Source organism: Jaculus jaculus, chromosome 17, assembly GCF_020740685.1.
Source record: "Jaculus jaculus isolate mJacJac1 chromosome 17, mJacJac1.mat.Y.cur, whole genome shotgun sequence".
Taxonomy (NCBI): Eukaryota; Metazoa; Chordata; class Mammalia; order Rodentia; family Dipodidae; genus Jaculus; species Jaculus jaculus.
The window spans coordinates 23,878,907-23,906,379 of record NC_059118.1 but is presented as its reverse complement, the minus strand read 5'-3'; the positions used below and the strand labels follow the sequence as shown (position 1 = coordinate 23,906,379).

Genomic DNA, 27,473 nt, shown 5'->3' with positions numbered 1-27,473 from the left:
TGGGCGTGCCAGGGCTTCCAGCCTCTGCAAACGAACTCCAGACGCGTGCGCCCCCTTGTGCATCTGGCTAACGTGGGACCTGGAGAACTGAGCCTCGAACCGGGGTCCTTAGGCTTCACAGGCAAGCGCTTAACCGCTAAGCCATCTCTCCAGCCCGCGGGTCTCTTTTTTTAATCAAAGGGAAGTCCTTCCCAATTCTGTTCTGGGAATATTTTCCAATACTTTCCCCTGTTAGCTCCATCATGTCTTTGTTTTACACTGACTATACAGATGCACAGCCTTCTTTGGCTCCCTCTCAACACGGAAGCCCCATCAGCTTCCAGGGTGCAGGCTGCCAAGGCTTGTGGCTTACCTGACCATGCCCCTCCAGGGTAAACCCCACACTCAGCACCTGGTCGAGGGCACGAAAGACCTTATCTCGTCTTGAGACAACACTGAAGGACTGCCCCATCTCAATGGCTCTCCAGAAGTCAGCTGTGGAAGGCACACGGAGCATCTGTGGCCTGCCACCCAGACATTCCAAGCCAAGCCTGGTCCCAACTTCTCCCCTGATTTCCTGGGGCACCTGAGCCCTGCCCTTCAATTCACTTGTAATTTACTTTGATAGCTCATGTGTGGCAAAGCTCTAACTCTGTTTCTCACAAGTGCCTAACCAAGTCTCCTAAAACCTCTCACTGAATTAACTTTCTTTCCCAGTATTTCCATTGCCACCTTTGCCTTAATCTGTCTTGTTTTTTTTTTTTTAGTTCCTGTAACACAGTATGTTAATTAATATTAGCTGATACATTTTGATTTTTTCTTTTGAGAAACTTGTCATCACAGTACTCTTTCAAAACATGTCTTTACTTTTATCTGTTTATACTTCCCTATGAGTTAATGAGGAGCTCCATTAGTGGGGCATCTTTGTAACACATCTTACTCTGCGGTAGACTATGGTGTCTTTTTCCACTCATAGGAAAAGATCCATGCTATGCCCAGCATATGGGAGGATGAGGAAGGAGGATATGGAATTCAAAGTCAGTAAGGCCTTGTCTCCGAAGAGTAAGTATGAACTCAAAATGCCCCTGAGGCATAAACGTGACACGCAAACCTACAAAGCCTGGAGAAGAAGAAGACCTAGGTGACCTTGGGTTTGGTCTTGAGGGTTTGGACCCAATCCTTAAGTACTTCTGCTCTGAAAAGTTCATTGATAGTCTGGGGGAGGGAAACAATTGTATGTATCTGATAAAAGAGTTATATCCAGGGCTGGAGAGATGGCTTAGCGGTTAAGCGCTTGCCTGTGAAGCCTAAGGACCCCGGTTCGAGGCTCGGTTCCCCAGGTCCCACGTTAGCCAGATGCACAAGGGGGCGCACGCGTCTGGAGTTCGTTTGCAGAGGCTGGAAGCCCTGGCGCGCCCATTCTCTCTCTCTCTCCCTCTATCTGTCTTTCTCTCTGTGTCTGTCGCTCTCAAATAAATAAATAAAAAATTTAAAAAAAAAGAATTATATCCAAAATATACAGATGACTGTTTCTAAGTGTGCATAAGTGATGTAGCGGGTACATGTGAACATGCATGCTGTGCAGGGGAGGCCAGAGATAGGCCTCAGATTTCTTCTTCCACTGTCCAACTTATTTACTGAGACAGGATCATTCAGTGAACCCAGAGCTCACAATTTGGCTAGTCTGGCTGGTCAGCAAGCCCCAGGGGTGCTCCTGGCTTCTTCCCAAGCAGTGGGGCTGCAGGTGACCCTGCCATGCTTGGCTTTTACATGGCTGCTGGGGATCTGAACCCAGGTCCTCACGTTTGCAGGCCAAGCGCTTTACCCATGGACCATCTCTCCTCAGCCCACACTAACGCTTAAAACCTGGCAATAAAACAATCCAGGGCTGGAGAGATGGCTTAGCAGTTAAGTTGTTTGCCGGTGAAGCCCAAGGACCCAGGTTTGATTCTCCAGTACCCACATAAATCAGATGCACAACGTGGTGCATACGTCTGGAGTTCGTTTGCAGTGGCTAGAGGCCCTGGTGTGTCCATTCTCTCCGTATCTGCGTCTCTCTCACAAATAAATGAATAAATAATTTTAAAAGAAAACAAGCTACCTAAAAATGGGCCGAAGATCTGAACAGGTATTTTCACTTACAAAGAACCATATGAAAATAAGTTCAACATCATAGGCAATCAGAGAACTGTTGATTACAACGAGACACTACCACACACCCATTACAGTATCTAAAGCCAAAGCAGGGATGATGTCAGAAGCTGGTGAGTGTACGAGGAAATAGTAACTGTCACTTGCTGCTGGCAGGAATGGAAGAATAAGCCACAGTGCAAGATCTTACTAAGTCCACATGTTAATAATATGTGATCTAGCAGTTTGTCCCTGGATATTTACCCAAGTGGGCTGAAACCTACATTCTCTCTCTCACGTGCACGCGCGCGTGCCCACACACACACACACACACATGAATGCTGACTACAGCGTTATTCAAAGTGGTGAAAACAGGAAGCAATTCAGATGCCCTTCAGCAGGCGAATGGACACGGAAACAGAGGCGTGCTCATATAACGGACGATTATTGAGGACTGCAAAGTAAGGAGTGATCAAATCACAGCAAGACAAGCAAGCAAGCTTTAAAACCACATCCGTAGCCAGCTGTGATGACTCACACTTTTTAATCCGAGCACTAGGGAAGCTGAGGTAGGAGGCCTGCTGTGACTTCGATGCCAGCCTGGGCAATGGATTGAGTTGGTTAGCCTGGGTTAGAGCGAGACTGTCACAACCATCCCGCCAAACAAACACCCCCAGACATACTGCTAAGTCAAAGGAGCCAGGCTGAAGAGGCCATGCAATATAACAATTTCAATTTACATGAAGTAAAGTGATCATTTATTTTATTTTATTTATTTGCACACAGAAAGAGAGAGAGAGAATAAGAATGGGGGCTGGAAAGATGCTCAGCAGTTAAGGTGCTTGCTTGAAAAGGCTTAGGGTCCAGGATCAATTTCCCAGTACCCACGTAGAGTCAGAATGACAAAGTGGTGCATGCATCTGAAGTTCATTTGCAGTGGCAAGAGGCTCTGGCGCACCCGTCCTCTCTATCTCCTTGCAAATAAATAAATACATAAATAAAATATTTTAAAAAAGGAATGGGCACACCAGGGCCTCTTGCCACTGCAAACGAACTCCAGCTGCATGCACCACTTTCTGCATCTGACTTTATGTGGGATGTGGGTACTTAGGAACTGAACCCATGCCACCAGGCTTTGCAAGCAAGTGCCTTTAACCGCTAAGCCATCTCTTGGAACTCCCCCCCAACCAATGTTTTTTCTTTTTTGGCATACTTGGCAAGGATCAGAAGGCTGTGGCAGCAAGGTCCTCTCCTCTGCTCCGGCCGTCTACAAGTCCGCTTGCGAGCCAGAGTCATGGTGGTTTTGTTTCTCTGCCTCTGCAGTATGACTCAACACCAGGCTTGGCTAGACCTCTGGCAGTGTTCATTTGCACGTCACTGCTTGGACTACCAGGGTCTTTTGTATTTCCATATTAATTTTGAGATATTTTTCTGCTTATGTGAAGAATGTCATTGCAATTCTAGACAGTAGGGTGGACGGGAGGGAGGGAAGGGTAAGGGAGGGGGTGGGAGACACAAACCTAGACCCAAACAACAATGGTACCATCAAATTCTACAGCCTAAAAGGCAGACCAAATGGCTGAACCTTCACCAGGCCCTTGAGGGAACACCTGAGCCACAAGACACTGGAGAGGGTATGATGAACACTGATCTTAATATTCTACAGCTCCTTTCTCTCTCTCTCTCTTCTAACTCTTTTATATTAGCTATCTTTTTCTTCATTTTTTTTTTTTTGGCCAGTCACTTCTGACTTTATTATTTATTAAATAGGTTTCCACACATGGCTTTTTAAATAATCCAGGCAGGGGAAGAAGGGACAGGAGGGCACACTGTAGCTCTCTCCTACCTCCAGTACACGACTATTTACATTTTAGCTCAAGTGGACAAACCTGGCTCAGGAGGAGGCAGTAAAGTTGGGAGAGGGAGGACCCCAGGAGAACAAACAGCAAGACTTCTTTCCCTCAGTCCATCCCCTCCCCCCAACCATCCAAGTCTCTGGTGGTGTCCGGTGGTGTCCATCTCCCATTCCTTCCCCAATTTATGGAAGTAAGGTTCTTCTCACCAGAATAAGAGCACTTGGGATAACAATAGGGTCCCCTCACCAAAAATCACCAAAAGAAAAAATAAAACACACACACACACACAAAGCCCTGGGATACCAATAGGGCATTACCTCCCCCAGAATAAGCAATTCTGGGCTGAGGCAGAAAAGCAGCTTGATTATGGGACCCCGTGCTAGGGTTAAGGGCCCTTTAGCTAAAGTAAGAGCTGCTGGGGTATTTTAAGGAAAGCACCCTTGCCCAAGTGAGAGCATTTGAACTAAGTGTCTAAGTTTGTGTTGGTAGTATTAAGAGGTGCCAGTGTAGGGACTACAATGTGAGAATAAGAGTATTAGGGCTCAGAAGGGAAGGAACTCCAACCAAATAAACATCTTGAACAGAAGGAAGGAATTCCTCTTTCCCAAATAATGGACCACAGGTTCTGGGAGGATCCTTCACAGAACTGGGATGGGAACTGGGCAGACCTGGCTGATCTTTTGAGCCCTGATCCCTAGTCCCTGATCTTAGCAATACTGGGATTTTTTTTTTTTAATTTTTATTTATTTATTTGAGAGCGACAGACACAGAGAGAAAGACAGATAGAGGAAGAGAGAGAATGGGCGCGCCAGGGCTTCCAGCCTCTGCAAACGAACTCCAGATGCGTGCGCCCCCTTGTGCATCTGGCTAACGTGGGACCTGGGGAACCGAGCCTCGAACCGGGGTCCTTAGGCTTCACAGGCAAGCGCTTAACCGCTAAGCCATCTCTCCAGCCCAATACTGGGATTTTAAACAACCTGTATAACCAGGTCAACAGATACACCATCTATCCCTTGTGGCATAACCATGGGATTCCAAGTAGTGAGATCCTGGCTGGGCCTAGGGAAGCAGGGACCAGGACAAAGGGGTGGGACTTCCTTTGGAGGGGCTGATGGGTGCTTTGTCTGCTGGTGTTTGCATCCAGGGGTCCAGCAGAATCTCCTCCAGTGTGGGTCGGGAACAAGGTTTAGGAGCCAGGCACCGGCGGATTAGGGCACAGCAATCATCAAAGTCCGTGTAAGGTTCATCATGAAGCAGGGCACCAGAACCAAAATCGATGAGTTTTATACAGCCTCGACACAGGTCTATCAGGATGTTCTCATCCTTGATATCACGATGGACAACTCCACGCGCATGGCAGTGCTGAACAGCTGCCACCACCTGGGTGAAGAAGCTGCGGCTGCGGCTTTCACCCAATGGGCCCTTCTCAGTGATGTAGTCGAAAAGATCCTGGGCAGGCATGGGTCGCTCTAGGACCAGCATGAAGCCTTCTGGTGTTTCAAACCAGTCAAGCAGACAGATCACACCAGGATGCCCATTGCCTTCACCCACTTTCCAGAGCAGTGCCACTTCAAGTGGGCATGTGACTGAGTCTGACAAGGTGAACCAGCCCAGCACACGATTTCGGGAGATTACTTTGATGGCCACCTGGCGTCTATCTGTGACGCGGTGTCCCGCGAAGACGGTGCCAAAGCCCCCCTTACCCAGGAGGGGGCCAAGTCGGTATTCGGCCTCGAAGGCTGCCCGATCCTTGCCTCCTGGTGGTTGCGTGGGGGTCACGAGGGGCGCAGGGAGCCCCTGCAGAGGCTTGGTCAACATGGAGGAGGTGCTGCGCAGATTAAGCCCGCTGAATCCGCTGAGCCCGCAGGGCGTGGACGCCCGGGGCAATGCGGCCGTGGAGCCAGGGCTGGGGGGCGCCAGGGTGGAAGGCAGGGAAACTGGTGGCCCGGAAGCGCCTGCAGACGGCGCAACGTTAAGATTCGTCGCGCGCGCCAGCCCCAATGCTACTCCTTTTTTTTTTTTCTTAGTGGGCACTGACCTGTAACTCCCTACAAGCTTTCCTAAAAGACAGGCAGATTTCTGTCAGAGTACTTGATGACCCACCAAAGGTTAGTGGTAAGACCCGACTGCTGAAGACACTATATGCGGTTGACACGTAAAATGGAATGGCATGGCTGGAAGCTGGAAGAGAGTCAGTCCCCAGACAGTCAGCACGTCTAGGGCCAGAAGGTGCTACATGGGTGACTGGGGGAAAATGACCAATATCTGTCTGAGCAACTCATGGTCTAACCTACTTAGCAGCAAATAACCTGTTGTGATGCCCACACAAGTGCAATAGTGGCACACAGCCATGGTGGGGAACCAACTGCTCTTGACTTAGCTAACTGGTCCCCTCAGTGGATTGGAACCCATAGCTGGAGCTGGGAAACAAGCAGAACCATATTCAAACATGAGCCTGATCTCCATTATCAAGTTACCACCAATCGTGGGCTACAAGAGGGCCTAAACCTATTAAATTCTCTATAAAAAAAAAAATAAGGATTATCCCATTTGTCTGGGGCTAACTTTATCCATTGGAGAATCTGCTTGTCTTTTTCAGATAGCTGCGGATCCTACAGACAGGACCACCCCATCATACCTCAAAAGGGCCCCAGCTGAAACTAAGAACAATTGGCGAAACAAGCAAGGGTGCTGTTTTCTTGGTGAACTGGGTACCAGCACAAGGGTGAAGGAGATTGACACAGAGAACGATCAACTCCTACCATATCAGATATCCAGAGACCCAGAGGCCCCCAACACCTCATCACTGAAGCAGACCAAAAATGAACCCAATATGGCTCTGGGAAATTTTGCAGAAGAGGGGGCGGAAAGAATGTCAGAGCCACATGTTGGGTCATGATATGCAGAGACATTTCTCCTACCCATAACAGTGGGCTAACTCCACAATGCATGACCCATATACCTCAACAAGGAGGGGCCAGGGGAGGTGGTAGGACATGGATGAGCCTAACAATGGTACCAACTTGACTGTATTCACTGAGTACAAAACTAATTAATAAATTTAAAAAAGTATTTTAGAGAGACAGAGGAGAGAATGGCATACCAGGACCTCAGCCACTGAAATTAAACTCCAGACACTTGTGCCACCTAGTGGGCATGTGCGACCGACCTTGTGCTTGCCTCACCTTTGTGCACCTGGCTTACGTGGGATCTGGAGAATTGAAGATGGGTCTTTAGGCTTCACAGGCAAGAGCCTTAACCGTTAAGCTGTCTCTCTAGCCCCTGTCATTGGAATTTTGAAAGGGATCATACTGAACCTTTGGATCACTTTCAGTAATATGGACACTTTCACAATATTATTCCTGCCAACCCTGAGCTTGGGACTTCTTTCTATTATCCAATATCTTCATCAGTTTCTTTCTTCGGTCCTGAATATATTCATAAATGTTACTGTTTTCTAGTTTCTTAGTATATTCTCTTTGAAAATTTTCCTTCATACCCTTTAAAGGGCTTTTATTCATCTCTTTGCATCAGCACACAAAGCAATGGGTTCATGAAGGCATTTTCATAATGCTTTGTTTTTGTTGGTTTTCCTCGCCACTCCTCTCCCCCATCAGAATTGCCTGTCTGCTTCCTACCCTTTTCATGTCACATGTATCCTGTTACTCCTTTTTTTAATCTCCCTTAAGATCTCATTTCCCCTCTCATAGTCCCCTTTCTAGTTTCATGGCCTTCACCTATACTCAAACCCACATACACGCACATACATAAAAAGTAAAATCTAGGGGCTGGAGAGATGGCTTAGCGGTTAAGCGCTTGCCTGTGAAGCCTAAGGACCCCGGTTCGAGTCTCGCTTCCCCAGGTCCCACGTTAGCCAGATGCACAAGGGGGCGCACGTGTCTGGAGTTCATTTGCAGAGGCTGGAAGCCCTGGTGCGCCCATTCTCTCTCTCTCTCTCCCTCTCTCTGCCTTTCTCTCTGTGTCTGTCACTCTCAAATAAATAAATAAAAATTAAAAAAAAATAAATAAAATCTAGTCTACATATGAGAGAAAATGGTATTTGTCTTTCTGAGTCTGGTGTATATTCTAGTTCTATCCATTTTCCTGCAAAGCGATGAGTTCACTTTTCTTTACAGCTAAATAAAATTACTTTGTGTATGGTTATCACACTTTCTTTATCCATTCATCTGCTGATGGACATCTAGGCTGACCCTCTTTCCTAGCTATTGGGAACAGAGAAATAATGTAGATGGATGTGCATGTATTTGTGTGGTAGACTATGGAGTTCTTTTGAATATATGCCCAGGAGTGGTGTAGCTAGATCATATGGTTGTTCTATATTTATTTATTTTTTTTGAGAAACCTTCACATGGATTTCTATGGTTACTGTACCAGTTTACATTCACATATGCAGTGAATATGGGTTCCTCTTTACCAACACCTTTGTCAACAGCTGTTTGTTTTCTTGATGACATCCATTCTGACTGAGGTTGAGAAAGAATTGCAAAGTAGTTTTTTCTCTTGTTTTTTTGAGGTAGGGTCTCATTCTAGCCCAAGCTGACCTGGAATTTACCATGTAGTTTCAGGCTGACCTTGAACTCGCAATGATTCTCCTAGCTTAGCCTCTCGAGTGCTGGGATTAAAAACATGCACCACCACACCGGGGAGGGAGGGAGAAAGGGAGAAAGGGAGGGAGGGATGGAGGAAGGGAGGTAGGGAGAGAGAGGGAAAGAAAGAAAGAAAAGGCACTCCAGGGGCTCTAGCCACTGAAAACGAGCTCCAGATGCATGTACCACTTTGTGCATCTGGCTTTATGTGGGCACTGGGGAATCAAACTTGGGTTGTTGGGCTTTATAGACCACAGAGCCATTTCTTCAGCCCTCCAAGTAATTTGCATTTCCCTAATGGCTAAGGATGTTGAACACTTTTTCAAATATTTATTGGCTGTTGATGTTTCTTCTATTGGGAATTGCTATTCAGTTCATTAACCTATTGGAATTGAAAGATTATTTGCTATTTACTTTTTTTTTTTTACAGTTCTTTATATATTCTAGATATTAACCCTGTAGATATTAACCCAGGTTGCTGACATGAACTTCCAGACTAGGCACAATCATGGAGGAAGAGATTTATTGCAGATGGAGGGGAAGTTCCATAATGGCAGGAGAAGCTGGCCGCCTTTCACAGGTGCAAGCAGAAAGGAAAACCACAAGCCACCACCAAAAAGTAAGCAAGCACACTTCAGTAACTCCAGACAAAGCTCAGACTCTGCGTATCTTTAGACTGGAATTCCAAATCCACCTCCATACCTCAGGGCTGGAACCTAGGATCAGCCCAGCCCGACACCTCCTCCAGCTAGGTGGCTGAAGATTTAAATTATAATCTTGAATATATTTCTGTAGTTTGTCTGTTAAGTATAGCTGGCAAAGATTTTCCCCCCCATTATGTAAGCTGTTACTTTATATTTGGACTTTCTTTTTTTTTATTATCTCTCTGTAGCAGACAACTTTAGGTTCACTGAGATGAACTTCCAGACCAGGCACAGTTATGGAGGAAGGGATATTTATGGAAGCTTACAGATCCAGGGGAAGTTCCATAATGGCAGAAGAAGCTGGCCTGCCTTCACAGGCTCAAGCAAGAGACAGAAGTACAAGCCTAAAAGTCAAAAGCCAAAAACCACACATCACACTTCAGGAACTCCAGCTAGGCACACTTTGTATATCTTTAGACTGAAATCTGAAACCCACCACCACACCTAAAGATCCACCCAGTGACATTGCCTCCAGCCAGGTGGCTGCAGATGCAAACTACAAACAACAAAGAATGGAATATATTGGGGACCATCTATTCAAACCACCACATTCTGCCCCTGGCCCCCAATAGATTTATAACCATTACACATTGTAAATTGTACTCAGTTCAATTTTAAAGGTCCCCATAGTCTTGACCAATTTAAGATATTAAGACCTGTAAAATCAAACAAGTTAAACATTTCTAACACATAAAGGCACAGAATAAACATTTTCAACTGGTATAAGGCATAGCAAGGAGAGAATAAAGCAATGCAACCTCAACCACCATCAAACAAACATCAAACTTCTGCAGTTCAAGCTTAACATAAACAGAGACTAACAGTCTCCAGATTTTTCAATTCTGCCCCTCCAGTTGGGCAGAGTAGTCAGGGAATACTTCCATCCCAGAACAAAAATGCGCAGTATGGTAGCCCTGTACAGTCCTGGTATATCCAAAACCTCTTGAGGTCTTCATGCAAACCACAGTCCATCTTCCAAAGGCTCTTTCGGCCTATCAAGGCATCATGCCCTGCCTCATGCTGTGTCTCAGCAGCAGCTCCTGGAACCGGGTGCAATTCATGACCACTCCTCACATTTTCCAAAGGCTCTTTTAGCCTATCAGGGCATCAGGCCCTACCTCATGCTGCATCTCAGCATCAGCTCCTGGAAGCATGTGCAATTCACGACCACTCCTCGCATTTTTCATGCTTCTGAAACCAATACCAGGTGTGCAGGACATGGCCATATTCTTAATTCACAGACAAAATAAATCACAACCTTGAAAAGCAGGTTCCTTCTTTAGTCAACTCTTTCCAAAAGTGTTTGCATTTCTATAATAGTCTTTCCTCAGGCAGCCTTTTTATGGTAAAGCAATTGAACCATCTTTCTTAAGATTGCTAATGTGTTTGACAATAGCAGATTCAGTAACCTAAAACCAGTCTCAGTGCCTGTAATTTTAACTTTCTTGAGGTTTTCCAGCTTAAAATCTTAAATCTCTCAGTTTAATATCTCTAGCCAAGCACATCAGTCTATTACAAATTTAACCTTGATCATACTCTCTGGGCCTGGGCAGCAGGACACAGCCAGCCCTAATGTCAGTAGCCCAGTTCCAACAAAGTCCTCTGCAGTCTTTCCTTCCCCTTAGAAAGCTCATAAGCCACGCCTCAAAGTTTAATGTTATCTGCACTTAGCATTCTCAGACTCTCATCAGAATAGTCCATAAAACTTGGCTTACCACTCCAGAAGACATCTTCAGTTGCAAGCACCAAGTCCATGCCTATTCCTACAAAACAAAGGTTCCAAAAGATCAATATCCACATGGTCAGGTTTATCTCACCCCACTCGTGGTACCAAGTTCTGTAGCAGACAGCTTCAGGTTCACTGAGATGAACTTCCAGACCAGGCACAGTTATGGAGGAAGGGATATTTATGGAAGCTTACAGATCCAGGGGAAGTTCCATAATGGCAGAAGAAGCTGGCCTGCCTTCACAGGCTCAAGCAAGAGACAGAAGTACAAGCCTAAAAGTCAAAAGCCAAAAGCCACACAGCACACTTCAGGAACTCCAGCTAGGCACACTTTGTATATCTTTAGACTGAAATCTGAAACCCACCACCACACCTAAAGATCCACCAGTGACACTGCCTCCAGCCAGGTGGCTGCAGAATGCAAACTACAAACAATAAAGAACGGAATATATTGGGGGCCATCTATTCTATTCAAACCACCACACTCTCTATGGTAAGTTTGTTTCAGATTTGAAGGTTTTTTTTTTTTTTTTTTTTTTTTTTTGTATTGTTCCCTTTTGGTATTAAGTATTAAGCCTTGTTTATGCAAGGCAAATTCTCAACCATCAAGCTACACCCCTAATTCTGTAAGTTTGTTTCAATACTGATATAACTGTGAGAAATGGGTTTAAATGTTTTTATTTTAACCCTACTTTTTATTGTTATAAGGAGAACTTTCCTTTTTGAATTTTATCATGTTTTTTGGGGTAGAAGTTTAGTATAGGATAATTGTTATTCTATAGGTATATCTATGTCTATATAATACAGGTATAATAATATAGAATAGATGGTCTGACTACTTGAAAATAGCATGATGTCACTTGTAGGACAGAAAGTTTAATATGTAGTTATAAAATTAACCTTATCAAGCTTATTAAAATCTTAGTTATTGGACTCCATGGTTTACTGAAGACGGATATGCTAAGATTTACAATTATATTTAGGCTCTTTCCTTATGTTCTAACAGCTTTTGCTCTCACTCTATTTCTGTGCCATAGAACCTTATACATTCCTTGTGGGCTGTACTTTTTATAAAACCATCTTTCTTATCCACAGCTTTTATATCTTTAGCTTTACTCTATCCAACAACAATTATAATATTAATATTATAACTGACTGCTTATTGGCTTTTTGATTCAAATACACACACCCACATATATAATTTATTTATTGTCTTTTTATTTATTTATTTATTGTCTGACATTTCTCCATGATAGCATTTGTAAATCTTTTGGGCCATTTTGTTTGGGGTGAATTGAGCACATTGTCATATTTTGTTTTAGAGAGAAGTGATTACCATCTAACAAGGGACTTTATTTCTATTTGCTGAAACAAATGCTGCTAGATTTACTCCTTTCTATTTCATTTCATTTGTATTTTGCTGTTCATTTCCACATTTTGGGGGGGAGGGGATAGGATCTCACTCTGTAGCCCAGGTAAGCCTTGAATTTATGATAATTGCTTCAACCTTCTGCGTGCCAGTATTATAAGGTACGAGCCATCATGCCCAGTTATTTATATTTCTTTACTCATTTTTAATAGCAGATACATTGTCATTGTCCTATAATTATATTTCTCTAATTATTGCTGCCAACATGAAAGTTTGCATTTCTCCCTAATCTTACTATCTATCCCTTGTAAAAATGCAAATTTAGCAACATTGTCAGGCCTTACCTATTTGTTTCCAAACAACTGGGATTATTGAAATAACATGTCTCAAAGAACTAGAAGAAAAAAAAAATCAATTGTTCTTCATTATTCTACTAATTGGATTTTCTAGAAAGTCCTGGTGCTAGGATACCATGAATTAGTTAAGCTTAAAATGTCATCTAAAAATACAAAAATTCTTGAGGAAAAACCAGAAATTAGGAGACTTAAATCTTTATTTAGTTATTTAAAGGAATCCTGGTCACAGTATCCACTTCTCCCATTCTCATTTAGATTTAGAATAGTAAATCAAACCCAGCAATGTACCTTAGGCCAGCCCCAAAACCAAGAAGAGTGACACCAAGATCTCTCTCTCCTAGGACAATAACTGAGCAGCCCTGTCTCATCTCCTCCAAGAGCTCTCTCTCCTAGGACAATAACTGACCAGCCCTGTCTCATCTCCTCCAAGAGCTCTCTCTCCCGGGTCCATAACTGACCAGCTCTGTCTCATCTCCTCCAAGAGCTCTCTCTCCCAGGTCCATAACTGACCATCCCTGTCTCATCTCCTCCAAGAGCTCTCTCTCCTGGGTCCATAATTGACCAGCTCTGTCTCATCTCCTCCAAGAGCTCTCTCTCCCAGGTCCATAACTGACCAGCTATGTCTCATCTCCTCCAAGAACTCTCTCTCCCAGCTCCATAACTGACCAGCTCTGTCGCATCTCCTCCAAGAACTCTCTCTCCCAGCTCCATAACTGACCAGCCCTGTCTCATCTCTTTTGGTTTATGATATCCATTAGTGCAGAAACACTGTCCATTTTCTTTTTTTTCTTGAGATTGAGTTTCACTATGAAGCTCAAGGTGGCTTTGAATTCATAATCTTCTTGCCTCAGCCTCCTGAGTGTTGGGATTATTAGGTGTGAACCACCACATTCAGCTTTAGAGACACTCTTGTATGCTTCAGGTATAGAATTGATGACTTCCTTGGTTGGAACGATATTCCAAGCTCATGCTAGCTGATGACCAGGAAGATCTGGGACATAGGACTGGATGTGGCTTAGAGTGTATAGCACTTTTTCTCTTCCATTTGGCCTTCTTTTCCTTTTTGTGCAGAATCTTGCTATGTATATGTAGCCCAGGCTGGCCTTAAACCTGTGATTCTCTTACCTTCCAAGTGCTGGGTTTACTGGTGCACACCACGTGCCCAGCTTTACTTCAGTTCTGAGATGCAAACTGTGGGTGGATAAGCTTTCTAAAGCCCCTTTCGCAGCAAACCTTCTGGGAAGCTAGGATACAACTGTCACTTTATTTATTTTTATTTTTTTGTCTTTTGAGGTAGGGTCTCACACTAGCCCAGGCTGACCTGGAATTCACTATGGAGTCTCAGGGTGTCCTCGAACTCACGGCGATCCTCCTACCTCTGCCTCCCGAGTGCTGGGATTAAAGGCGTGCACCACCATGCCCGGTACAAATGTCACTTTACAAACAGGAGACTGACTCGGAGCCCGAAGGGAGGGAATGATTGGGTCAGGTTTACAGAGCCAATTAATGGCCAAAATATAACCTAAAGTTCAATTTCCTGATTCCAGCCTGCTCAGAGTTCTTTCAGCATCCCACGTCTCTAAGATGCTGGCTTGAAGCTTTGCTCAGGACAGATGCTCAATGAAAACACAGACTGACTGAAACTAAATTCTCCCAAAAGATGAGGTGGTCTCCAAACTTTCAACATCTGTTTTAAAAAATATTTAATTGCAAGGGGAGGGAGAAAGGGGGGAAGAGAGAGAGAGAGAGAGAGGGGAAGAATGGGGACACCAGGACCTCCAGCTGCTGCAAATGAACTCCAGATGCATGCGCCACCTTGTGCATCGGGCTTTATGTGGGTCCTGGGAATTGAACCCAGGCTTTGCAGACAAGTGCCTTAACCATAGAGACATCTCTCCAGCCTAGCTTTCAATATCTTTAAACCATCCTGTGTGTGTGTGTTATGCATGCATGTGCAAATGTATGTTTGTACACGTGTGGGGAAAGGTGTGTGCGTGTGCACATGAATGTATGTGTGAGTGCATGTAAAGGGCAAAGGTCAACATCTGGTACCTTCCTCAGTCACTCCCCATATCATCATCATCATCACTATTAGAGACAAGGTCTCTCACAGAAGATTCGCCTATGTTATCCTTCAGACATGATGAACAAACATCCTAGTTCTAGGGCTGGAGAGATGGCTTTAGTGGTTAAGGCACTTGCCTGCAAAGCCGAAGAACCCAGGTTCGATTCCCTAGTACTCACGTAAGCCATATGCACAAGGCGGTGCACATGTCTGGAGTTCTTTGCGGTGGCTGGGAGGTCCCGGCATGCCGTTCACTCTCCCTGTCTGCCTCTTTCACTTTCTCTCAAATAAACAAATAAAAATAAAATATTTAAAAAATCTTTGTTCCATTATGTTCTTCCTGGATGACGATGACAGATATTAGTGTCTAGGTGTGTATGTGTTGTTAATAGTTCAGACTCTTCTGAAGATGGAAAAAATTGAAACCACAGACACCTTAAACCATTATGTTTTGGCCATCATCAGTCTCCAGTCTTCCTCTCATCCCTTACCGCACACATTCCCATGGCCAAGGAGCTTCGGGAAAGTGGCACACGTGCATGGCCACGTTCTCTTCCAGCCCAACACGGAACTCCACAAGCCCCCGCGGGAACGTGCTGGTACCTCTGGAGGATGCCCCCCCTCCTCAAGAGCGACAGCAGCAGCAGTACAGGCAAAGATCTGAGGGTGACGAGGAGAGAGGCGGAGGCTAAAGACAAGAAAGTGATACAGGCAAAAAAAAAAAATCTGATAAGATGAGAAGTATTTTTTTCTATGGGTAAGTCTAGCTAGTGAGCGCCACAAAAGACACATCAAACCCAGACTCTCCGAGGAAGAGTTAAAAGCAAGAAAGTCCATGGAAAGAAACTCCTGGGCCCGACACAGGCATCTGACCTCTAGGTACTAAGGCATAATGCTGCCATTCGGAAATGGGTTGAGCTGCATTCAGAGCTCTCCTGGGATGCATGTGGTCTGTGAGCCACAGGTTGGACATGCTTACATATTATGTGAAGTAGAGGCAACGGCCTGATTCTTAAATGGGAGGGGTTACCAGTGAACCCCAGATACCAGGGATGCTGTGTCTGCAGCAGTATCAGCATCGGCTGCTCTGATACAGTGTAAATCTAGATGCAGCTTATAAGAAACTGGTGGTCCGAAGAGTCTGGAAAAATGGACGTGGTGAAGAGTTTTCTAACTTGAACGTGGGTTACATGGATAGAAATAAGAATTTTCAATTTTTAAAATTGTTTGTAAAATTTGCAGGTCCATGCATAGCCATGTGTATTTTCTTGGAGAAACACACAGAACAGAACTGGGAAGCAGGTTCTAGAAAGGTCCCGATAGTAAATATTTTGAGCTTTTGTGGGCCAGATGGTCTGCTGCTCCATTGAACTCTGCTAGGGGAGTGTAAAATCACAGATACACACCAAAGCATGGGCCAGGATGGCTTACAGGAAAACCTGTTCTTCTTTGTTTTTGTTTGTTTGTCTTGTATTTTGTTTTATCTCAGCAACAGAAGGTCGGCTGGTATTGGCTCAAGCCTCAGTCATCTACCCCTGAGACCCAAGTCATACGATCCACCCAACTTTCTGCCCCAGTGGAAACATTATGCACCTGTGTTGTTCAATACGGTAACTGCCTGTAATCGAGTTTGCTGAGGATCACCTGAAGTATAGCTCATGTGGCTAGGGAAATGAGTTTTGTTTTTTTTTAAATTTTATTTATTTATTTATTTGAGAGCGACAGACACAGAGAGACAGACAGATAGAGGGAGAGAGAGAGAATGGGCGCGCCAGGGCTTCCAGCCTCTGCAAACGAACTCCAGACGCGTGCGCCCCCTTGTGCATCTGGCTAACGTGGGACCTGGGGAACCGAACCTCGAACCGGGGTCCTTAGGCTTCACAGGCAAGCACTTAACCGCTAAGCCATCTCTCCAGCCCGGAAATGAGTTTTTGACTCATTAAAATGAAACTTTCTTGGGACCGGGGAGATGGCTCAGCTGTTAAGAGAGCTTGCTGCTTCAGCATGAGGTCCTGGAAGGGCCTGAGTTTGAATTGTCAGAACCCACATAAAAATGCTGGGCGTGGCTAGCTGCACCTGTCACCCCACTCTGCAAGGGGTGGCAATAAAGAACAAAGAATCTTTGGGGCTTGCTGACTGAAAACAGCACCTCCTGGTTAAGTGGGAGACCCAGTCTCAAGGACGTAGCCAGATGAATAATAGAGAAGAGTACCCATGGACTAGAGAGAAGACTCAGTGGTTGAAGGCACTTTCTTGCAAACCCTGCTAGCCCAGGTTCGATTCCCCCAGGGCCCATATGGAGCCAGATGCACAAAGTGGCACATGCGTCTGGAGTCGGTTTGCAATGGTGGGAGATCCTGGCAAGCCCATATTCACTCACTCTCTGTCTGCTTCTTTTTCTCAGTGTCAAGTAAATAAATAAAAATACATTTTTTTAAAAAGGTGGTGCATGCATTTTGAGAAGGGTACCCTAATCTCTCCTCTGACCTTCACACACATGAGCTTGGTGTCTAGAGTAGGCACCGGCACACTCCACACATAATATACAACACCACACACACTCTACACACACATGCAAAAAAATTTGTTTTTGAGGCCTACGTGGGTAAAGCAGGTTTAGAATTTTCAGAGGAGCAGAGCCACAGCTGCCTATGCAAAAAGCCACAGGCTCAAGAAGAGAGACTTCGTTATTGCGCCCTGTGCAGCCACTCAACCCTTCCCACGGGGCCTTGATGGATCAGATTCAGAGCCCGAGGAGATAGTCTGATACCATTGATGTAGGAATTTGGGGTTCAGGAGGAGTCCATCAGAATTTATGAACCCCAATTTTTGGGTTCTATCTTACTTTTTTTTTTTTTTTGATTTTTTGAGGTAGAGTCTCTCTCTGGCGCAGGCTGACCTAGAATTCACTATAGAGTCTCAGGGTGGCCTTGAACTAATGGCGATCCTCCTACCTCTGCCTCCCAAGTGCTGGGATTAAAGGTGTGCGCCACCACACCTGGCTTTGTCCTACTTTTTAATAAAGAATTAATAAAGACAACACAACCCCATGGGGAATACCAGCAACCCCAGTAAGGAGGGACCCCTGCAGAATGGGAAGAGGGAAAAGATGGTACCAACACATGATGCATCCATGCAAAGCATGCTCTTAATAATAAAGAATAAAAAAAAAATAATCCAAAAAGATAAAGACAGACTCACGAAAGATAAATTATGAATTTTTAAGTTTATTTAGGGGGAAATCACAAGTTGTAGGGTTTATTTAAGGGAGACTGGGGTCTAGGAAGGGAGGCTACACATGATGAAAGTAGGAAGCCCACTGTCATGTGGAAACATTATAGTTTATGAGGTTCATTTACGAGAAACTGATGTCTTTAGAAAAGCCCTGGAGCAGAGCTGGGAGCACCTGCAGAGCAGAACTCACATGTACGCACATGTCGAGACCCTTGGAGAACGCGCACGCTTCCTCCATGGCTTTGCTGGAGTATCAAAGCAGGAGAGGAACCAGTCTGTTGGGCTAACCTGCAGTAGACCCGCAAGCATGCGGACTTGAGAGAAACTGAGGCTTTCCAAGAGCAATGGGGTAAAGCTGCTGGCGCGTGAAAAGCGGAATCTGGAAGCCTGAATAGGGAGACCGAGGAGGAGCCCATGTGGTACTTAAGAGGACGAGTGGTGAGGCTCAGGAGAAATACGGACAGGGCAGGTGTCAGAAGCACAGTCCAAGAGATTCAGAGAGGAAATGAGTCATGAAGAGAGTTACACTCGTGGCTACCCCTAGTTTAGAGAAATCACACAGGTAGCAAGGCTAGAGTTGGGGAGAGTACCCATGTGGTAGGTCTGGAGTGTAAGGGAAGTACAACCATGGTGGATTCAGAAACCAGAGGATAGTCATGTGTGTAATCAAAGAGAGCAGTTGTCCCATACTATAAAGTACAGGCAAGTGAGAACGTTTAGACCAAGAAACAATGGAATGGTCTTCTACGCCGAGGCTGGGTGGAGCAGAGGCTAGACTCATGTGTGCTTGGCAACACATGTAAGAGCTGGAGAGAAACACACACTCTCTCTCTCTCTTTCTCTCTGACGGTCGCGTCCAGAAAGAGGGACAGGTTGGACGGCTGCAGCTTTTCTAGTATCAGATTCAGGTATGTAAGGGAAGACCTGATTGGCTAGTAAATCTGGTGGGTGGATTTCAGAGCCCGCCCACCTGAAACCAATTTATTTACAGAGTGTTAGACAATGGGTACCGGGGGCACCGTGGATTGATCTCAATTAGACACAAGTTTCATTTCTGCCAAGAGTTTCCTCCTTGTGCCAGGGCAAGGTGGCACCTCTTGGTTCTCCTTGAGCTTCAATCCCTAACTGAAACTGCCTAAAAAAAGCTATCTTTCTCCTGTCCTCCTTTACTATGATAAAGAATCTGGTCTTGGACATCTGCAGCATGATAGTGGACAGATTTTCTTGCTCTCTCTCTCTCTCTCAATTTCTCCTCCCAAGACAGTTCACAAAAGTGGCACTGATGGTCATCTGTTCTCATGGTTCCCTGGTTACCAGAACACATTGTGCATAATGATAACAAAGGACAGGAAAAGATCTGAGTCCACATGACTGATAAGGGCTAAAGTGAACTGGCTTTTGGGCTGGAGAGATGGCTTAGCAGTTATGGCACTTGCCTGCAAGGCCAAAGGACCCAGATTTGATTCCCTAGGACCTACATAAGCCAAATGCACAAGGTGGCGCATATGTCTAGAGATAGTGGCTGGAGGCCCTGGTGCGCCCTTTCTCTCTCTCTGAAATAAATAAATAAAATAAATAAACAAATAAACAAATAAATAAATAAAGCATTAAAAAAAATAAGATGTGCTGGGCATGGTGGCACATGCCTTTAATCCCAGCACTCAGAAGGCAGAGGTAGGAGGATCTCCATAAGTTCGAGGCCACTCTGAGACTAGAGTGAATTCCAGGTCAGCCTGGGCTAAAGTGAGACCCTGCCTTGAAAAACCAAAAAATAAAAAACAAACAAAAAATAAATAAAATGGCTTTAAGGTGCACAGTTATTTTCTTAATCTTGAGAAAGTCTTTGAAATGTACCAGCATCTGACTTGGGGTTATAGCGTTTCCCAATAAGGCACATTACCATTGCCCCAGAAGGATTTCAGCCTAATGCTATTTAATGCACTGGTCGATAGTGAGGGTCGAGGCTGAGACGGGCTTTTCTGGTTACTCTGCCTCCCTGTGAAGCACATTTCTGGCGTCACATTCCAACTCCCCTAGTTCTTTCTGATTAGTGAGCATGTTCACCAGACTTCGGAGCCAGTCCTTGAGATGGGGATAAATCTGGATTTGGTAGCTGGATTCCAGCAAGTTCACATTGTTCATTTTTGTCATGGCAGCTCCAAGATACATGTATTTCCCAAACAGTCAGCATTTCCCTACAAAATAATCCCTCCAACTGGGATTGCTGGTCTAGGGAGATTCTGTGGCTTCCTCCGAACTCTAAGAGGTGACATGAAGCCACTCTCACCTCTTACTCTGACCTTCCTACAAGAATGACTGCTTTAAAGATTGATCTACCATATGACCCAGCTATAGCACTCCTAGGCATATATCCGAAGGAATCATCTCATTTCCTTAGAAGTACATGCTCAACCATGTTTATTGCTGCTCAATTTATAATAGCTGGGAAATGGAACCAGCCTAGAATGTCCCTCAACTGATGAGTGGATAATGAAGATGTGGCACATTTATACAATGGAGTTCTATTCAGTGGTAAAGAAAAATGAAGTTATGAAATTTTCAGAAAAATGGATGGACCTGGAAAGTATTATACTAAGTGAGGTAACCCAGGCCCAGAAAGCCAAGCGCCACATGTTCTCTCTCATATGGGGATCCTAGCTACAGATGACTGGGCTTCTGCGTGAAAATGAAAATACTTAGTAGCAGAGGCCAGTAAGTTAAAAAGGCGACATAAAGGGAAGAGAAAGGAAGGGAGGAGGGTACTTAATAGGTTGATATTGCATATATGTAATTACAATGATTGTGATGGGGAGGTAATATGATGGAGAATGGAATTTCAAAGGAGAAAGTATGGGGGGGAATTAACATGGGATTTTTTTTATAATCATGGAAAATGCTAATAAAAATTTGAAAAAAAAAAAAAAAGAATGACTGCTCAGTAGCCTATGCCCCCAGAAGGAGCCTGACTTTTCCAAGCAGACCACGGTCAAGCAGGAATAGCTTACTTTTTTACATTACCACACTACGTCACCATCTATGAGCTCTGCCCAAGAACCGCGCTGTGAGGTTACCCCCACTGCCTGTGCCAAATCTCCTAATGTCTCAAGTAAGCCTATGACTTTGTGCAGTGCAGCAGCCTTGGCTCTCCCGGGCTGCACGCTGGACACCCATGACTCCAGTGAGGAAACTGGATTCCAAGTTCCGATACATTGTTTCTCACATCCACTGACTCCTGACTTGGCTTCTTGGTTCTTGGAGATCTTGCCAACCTCCATCACTAGAAGTCCCTAGATAATTATTAATAAGATTGCCTCTGAGTTTTGGAGGTTTAATTAGGATCCACCCCCAGGGAAATACATGCATCTTGGAAGGGGAAGTCAGGCTTGGAGAAACCAGGAGAGAGAAATGGGTCTTTGGGGGATTTTGTGACTATGTAGCCTCCAGTCTATAAATGGTACTGATAGAGTCGTCAAGAGCTGGTTCCATATGCTCTATATTCCCTAAAAGGCTCTGTGGACCAACAAAGGCTGCAGTTTGGCTATTTAATCCATATACTGCAGCCTGCAACTGGGTGTTGATTTTAGGAACAGAGGCATTTGTCTCGTTTCTTCATCTCCATTGGGATTTTCACTGGGACGCTGAACTGGCCCACAAACTCACCAGCAAAGGAGAGATCTGTGATGTTTCCAGCAACTCCGTGCTCAAGGGTTTCTTCATGATAGCTCTTGTTTTTTTTTTAAATCACTGATGAGACATTTGGTGACAGTGAGTATCTCCAAATAAACCAACCACCCACACTAAATGTCACTACCGTTTTTTTTATATATATAAAATGCCTGACTTGCTGAAGCCTGATTTCTTTCAAGTCTACTGTGACATTTCCCCCATATTTGAAGGCTGAGAGACATGTGTACAACAATTTCCTTATTTTTAATTTTTGCTATGCACAAGTGTAAAACTATAGAAGCAGGCAGTATAATACTGGGTGCCCCCCATGTACCAACAGTGGTCAACACCGAGCCAGTCTTATTTTATCTAAACCTCATCTATCATCTATCTATCTATCTTTCTTTCTTTCTTTCTTTCTTTCTTTCTTTCTTTCTTTCTTTCTTTCTTTCTTTCTTTCTCTTTCTTTCTCTTTCTTTCTCTCTTTCTCTCTCTCTTTCTCTCTTTCTTTCTTTCTCTCTCCCTCTCTCTCTCTCTCTCTCTCTCTCTCTCTCTCTCTATCCCTCTCTCTCTCTCTCTCTCTCTCTCTCTCGTGATCCACATACCAAGTGCTGGGATTAAAAACATGTACGACCACGCCAGGCTTCTAAACCCTATTGACTTCCCCCATCTCTTGAACTGTTTGGTGGTAACTTGGGCATCATGTAATGTTTTTTTTTTTTTAATTTTTATTAACATTTTCCATGATTATAAAATATATCCCATGGTAATTCCCTCCCTCCCCACCCCCACACTTTCCCCTTTGAAATTCCATTCTCCATCATATTACCTCCCCATCACAATCATTGTAATTACATATATACAATATCAACCTATTAAGTACCCTCCTCCCTTCCTTTCTCTTCCCTTTATGTCTCCTTTTTAACTTACTGGCCTCTGCTACTAAGTATTTTCATTCTCACGCAGAAGCCCAGTCATCTGTAGCTAGGATCCACATATGAGAGAGAACATGTGGCGCTTGGCTTTCTGGGCCTGGGTTACCTCACTTAGTATAATCCTTTCCAGGTCCATCCATTTTTCTGCAAATTTCATAACTTCATTTTTCTTTACTGCTGAGTAGAACTCCATTGTATAAATGTGCCACATCTTCATTATCCGCTCATCAGTTGAGGGACATCTAGGCTGGTTCCATTTCCCAGCTATTATAAATTGAGCAGATGGCTAGATGGTCCCTAAAATAAAAAAAAATTATTTTAGGGACCATCTAGCCATCTTCCCTGATGTTATTCCATTACTTTCCTACCTCTAGATTTTTTTGTAATATTTTTACCTATTTATTTGCAAGCAGAGAGAGATAGAAAGAAGAGAGACATACAGCGAGAATGGGCGCACCAGGGCCTCTAGCCTCTGCAAACGAACTCCAGATGCACGGGCCACTTTGTGCATCTGGCTTATGTGTATGCCAGAATTAAACTCAGGCCATTAGGCTTTTCAGACAGGGGCCTTGATGGCTGAACCATCTCTCTAGCCCTGGATTCTTTATTTGAGACAAGGCCTTATGTAACACAGGTTGGCCTTGAAGTTGTTATCTGAGGATGACCCTGAACTTCTGATGCTTTCGCCTCCACCTTCCCAGTGCTGGGATTGCAGGCACGAACCACCATGTTAAATTTACCCAACGCTCACCTCTCATATTTTGAAGTAAACAGCATGTATTTCACATTCTTTTCAGGGATCCTTTCTCTTAGCCTAATATACTTTATTATGATTACTTGTTTACTAAGTAAGACATTATGCAAATGGATACACTAAGAAACAGATGTGGAGCTGGAGAGATGGTTTAGCAGTTAAGGTGCTTGCTTGCAAAGCCTAAGGACCCAGGTTCGATTCCCCAGTATTCATGTAAACCAGATGTACAAGATGGCACATGTGTCTGCAGTTCATTTGCAGTGGCTAGATGCCCTAGAGCATCCATTCCCTCTCTCATCAATCAATCAATCAATCAATCAAATATATATATATATATATATGATCTGTCCAGGTGTGGTGGTGCACACTAATCCCAGCACTCAGGAGGCTGAGGTAGGAGGATTGCTGTGAATTCAAGGCCAACCTGAGACTACATAGTGAATTCCAGGTCAGCCTGGGATAGAGCGAGACCCTACCTCAAAAAACCAAAGTTGTGCCAGGTGTGGTGGCGCATGCCTTTAATCCCAGCACTTGGGAGGCAGAGATAGGAGGATCATCATGAGTTCGAGGCCACCCTGAGACTCCATAGTGAATTCCAGGTCAGCCTGAGCTAGAGTGAGACCCTACCTCGAAAACCAAAAAACAAACAAACAAAAAACCCAAAGTTGCAAGGCACAGCATGATGTTTTAACAAAAGCAATACTGCAAAAGCAAATACCAAAAACACACCCACATACACACACACAAAAGAAACACAAGACACTCATTTGACCAGACTGTCATATAAACCAGCTGGTTTTACTGCCCGAGATTGGTATTGAATCATTCTGGAAAAGGATTTTTCTTCTTAGAAAAACTCATCCATCTATCAAATAAAGCACAGTTTATAGTTTTTGTCTCTCTATTCCACTTCCACCTCTGCATCTCTCTGGTCTACACACACACACACACACACGCACGCACGCACGCACGCACACACACACACACCTCAAAGATGATTTCTCCTGTTTAACCTTTTCTGCGGGGAGCTGAGTCTTAGCCCAGAGCTCCGGCTCGCTCTCCCCGTCTCCTGCGGCCTCTCTCCATAGCAACTGTGGCAGCCTCACATCCAGCGTCCCCGCACAGTGGAGGGAGGAGAAGCCAGCAGCGAGCTAGCAGCTTCTTATCTAAAGCAACTTACTCGTTTCTAGAAAGTTGTCTCTGTGAAGCAAAACTGACGGGTTTCAGGGGACGTAAACAGCTAGAGGTGTGCCCATGCTCCTTTTCCTCATTCATGTCGTCGTGGGAGTTCAAACCGCGCCCCCCCCCAGGTGAGATTTTCAGATGCAAAGGGTGCAAAGAGAAAGGGGGCAAGTCATCATTTAGAGAGCTGCTGCCACGTCTTCCTTGGTGGCGAGTCCCTCCGTGTCATGTGGGGAACCTTAGGTACACCAACCCCCAAAGCATGCTCCCAGGAGACCCTGACCACGGCCGGGAAGGATGTTAAATCAGCAGGGAGGGAGCAAGTGTGCTCTGTGCGGTGTAATTCTGGGGGAAGCAGAACAGAGAATCCTGGACCTTCTCTTTGCAATGCTTTTTATTTTCTTCTGCTCTTGTGTGCCGTGAGAAGATGATTGAAAGTCGTACTTTGATGTACACACACACACACACACACACACACACTCACACACCAACATCAACAATAACAACAACGCTGCTGACTAAGCCAAAAGCAAGAGTGAGTAAATTCTCTTCCAAAAGATGTCCCTATGCGATTAGCAAAGCCACTCTGAGGTGGACCTGCAGTGTGAAAGGGCCGCTCGAGGTTGCCTTTCTGTCACCTCTCGCATTTTCTTTCTGGTTTTCACTGGACTCTTGTGTGCAGAGACAATGCCCAGTGAAGCTCGCTCGCCAGCCAAGCTGCCACAGGCCCTGGGCACAATTGAGTTAAAGCTGTGATATGTTGCCTGTTTGCAGAATAGCTTCTTCCTTAGGGGAGAGCACTGGCCTCACTTGCCAGATTCTTCCTCTGGTTCTAGTGATGTGAACCTGGAGAATGTTCCCAGGCTTTAGATGACAGTGGACACCCTTCTTCCCTCTCATACCTACACACACACCTGTGGCTGTACTGAACACAGACTCGGGGTTTTCACAGAGCTCGAGTGATCCACCCCTAGAACCGTTCATTCACTTAGTCCCTTCTCAAAAGCTCACTGTATTCCAGGCACTGCCTGTGGTGGTTTGAATCAGGTGTCCCCCATAAACTCATGTCTTCTGAATGCTTGGCCCCCAGCTGGTGGCAGTTTTGGAGATGGAGGTAGGAGGATTGTTGTGAGTCCAAGGCCAGCCTGGGACTACAGAGTGAGACCCAGGTCAGTGTGGGCCAGAGTGAGACCCTATATCAAACAAACAAACAAACACACACACAAGGGCTGGAGAGATGGCTTAGTGGTTAAGGCACTTGCCTGCAAAGCCTAAGGACCCATGTTCAATTCTCCAGGTCCCACATAAGCCAGATGCACAAAGTGATATAAACACACAAGGTTGCATATGTGCACAAGGTGGCACACGAGTCTGGAGTTGGGTTGCAGTGGTGTGCCAGTTCTCTCGCTTTCTCACTCTCACTGTCACACTGTTGCATAAAAACAGGCCAGTCTGTTGGGCTTGCCTCAAAAAAAAAAAAAAAAAAAAAAAAAAAAAAAAAAAAAAAAAAAAAAAAAGAATATGGCACAGAAAGAAATGGAAGTTCTAAGTGGGAGACAGCAGCTCAGTTCAGCTGCAGTGGTTTGAGAGATTCCCACCACTGAGATTGGGCCAGGTGCTTTGCATTGGGACAGTAGGAAGACTGTTGAAGGGCCTTTCCTGATCTTCAAAATCAGCTTTATTTCCCTCCCCTCCACTATCAATTTTATTGCCCACATGGTACTAGGGGAGGATAACAAACACAGGAAGGAAAGGGTCCTTGGATTTGCAACATTATTATTATTGTTATTATTATTATTATTATTATTTTTGGCTGATGGTAACGAACACTGGGCATCAGAACAACCTCTTTAATTCAGTCCTCTTGGTGGGTTTGATGATTGCTACTTCATAGGTATGGAGGGGTTAAACATCTGCCAAAGACTGCAGTGTGGTGACTTGAAGAGGTGTTCACCCCAAGACTGTGACTTTGTTTAAATGGCGCAAAAGAGTACTTCTTGTGAGTTACTTTTTAAGTTTGAAAGCTTACTTGCTTCTTAACTTCCCTTGCGTCAGTGCCGTTGCCCACAGGTGTGAAAGTGTGATTGGAACAGAGATTCTGCTAGAGTCTTACCCTGCGCCTCCCACCTCGCTGTCTCCCCAACAATCATCAGATGATCTAGCCAGCTTGGCTCCTTCCCTGAGCCCTGGCCCACATGCCCACAAGCCTCTCCCTCCCCACAGGGCAAGCGGCCATGCTCCAAGCGTGTGGGCATAAGAGGCCAGGTGCCCCTTGCCCTTGTCTCTCTTCTTCTTTCTTTTTTTTTTTTTTAAATTTATTTATTTATTTATTTATTTGAGAGAGACAGACACAGAGAGAAAGACAGATAGAGGGACAGAGAGAGAATGGGCGCGCCAGGGCTTCCAGCCTCTGCAAACGAACTCCAGACGCGTGCGCCCCCTTGTGCATCTGGCTAACGTGGGACCTGGGGAACCGAGCCTCGAACCGGGGTCCTTAGGCTTCACAGGCAAGCGCTTAAATGCTAAGCCATCTCTCCAGCCCTCTTCTTCTTTCTTGAAGGTGTGTATTCCTCTGTCTCTCGAGGTCATCTGCTTTCTTTCTCTCCTCTCTTCCCTTGATTCCCAGTTCACACCTGGCTCCCCTCCTCTTGCCAGCCCACTGCACACTGTCACCTCTGGGCTGGCAGTGCCACCATCCAATGACTCCTCTGGTTCCTTGCTCCACCTCCCTGCCTAAGACTCCTGCTCTGAGCCATCGGGACGTTCCCCTCTCTCTCCATTGTGGCCTCGGTCCTCTCATTTCCACCCACTTAACAGATTCAACCACCTGGCTTCATAGGTGGGGAGATGCCAACCAGGTGGAGTGGACTGCTTCCTGCCTCCTCCCCTGGAGCGCTTGTCTTCTGAAAC

At 45.0% G+C, this 27,473-nt stretch overlaps 2 protein-coding genes across 5 annotated transcripts in view; both read right to left on the bottom strand.

Annotated features, from left to right (window-relative positions):
* Positions 1 to 27,473, bottom strand: part of Tmem108 (transmembrane protein 108) — a 356,822-nt gene that overhangs the window by 48,409 nt on the left and 280,940 nt on the right. The window lies entirely within an intron of this gene.
* LOC123455593 (serine/threonine-protein kinase pim-2-like) lies at positions 4,990 to 5,885 on the bottom strand. The gene has a single exon (XM_045136945.1). It carries the CDS (start codon positions 5,781 to 5,783, stop codon positions 5,025 to 5,027), a length of 759 nt encoding a protein of 252 aa, XP_044992880.1. The 5' UTR covers positions 5,784 to 5,885; the 3' UTR covers positions 4,990 to 5,024.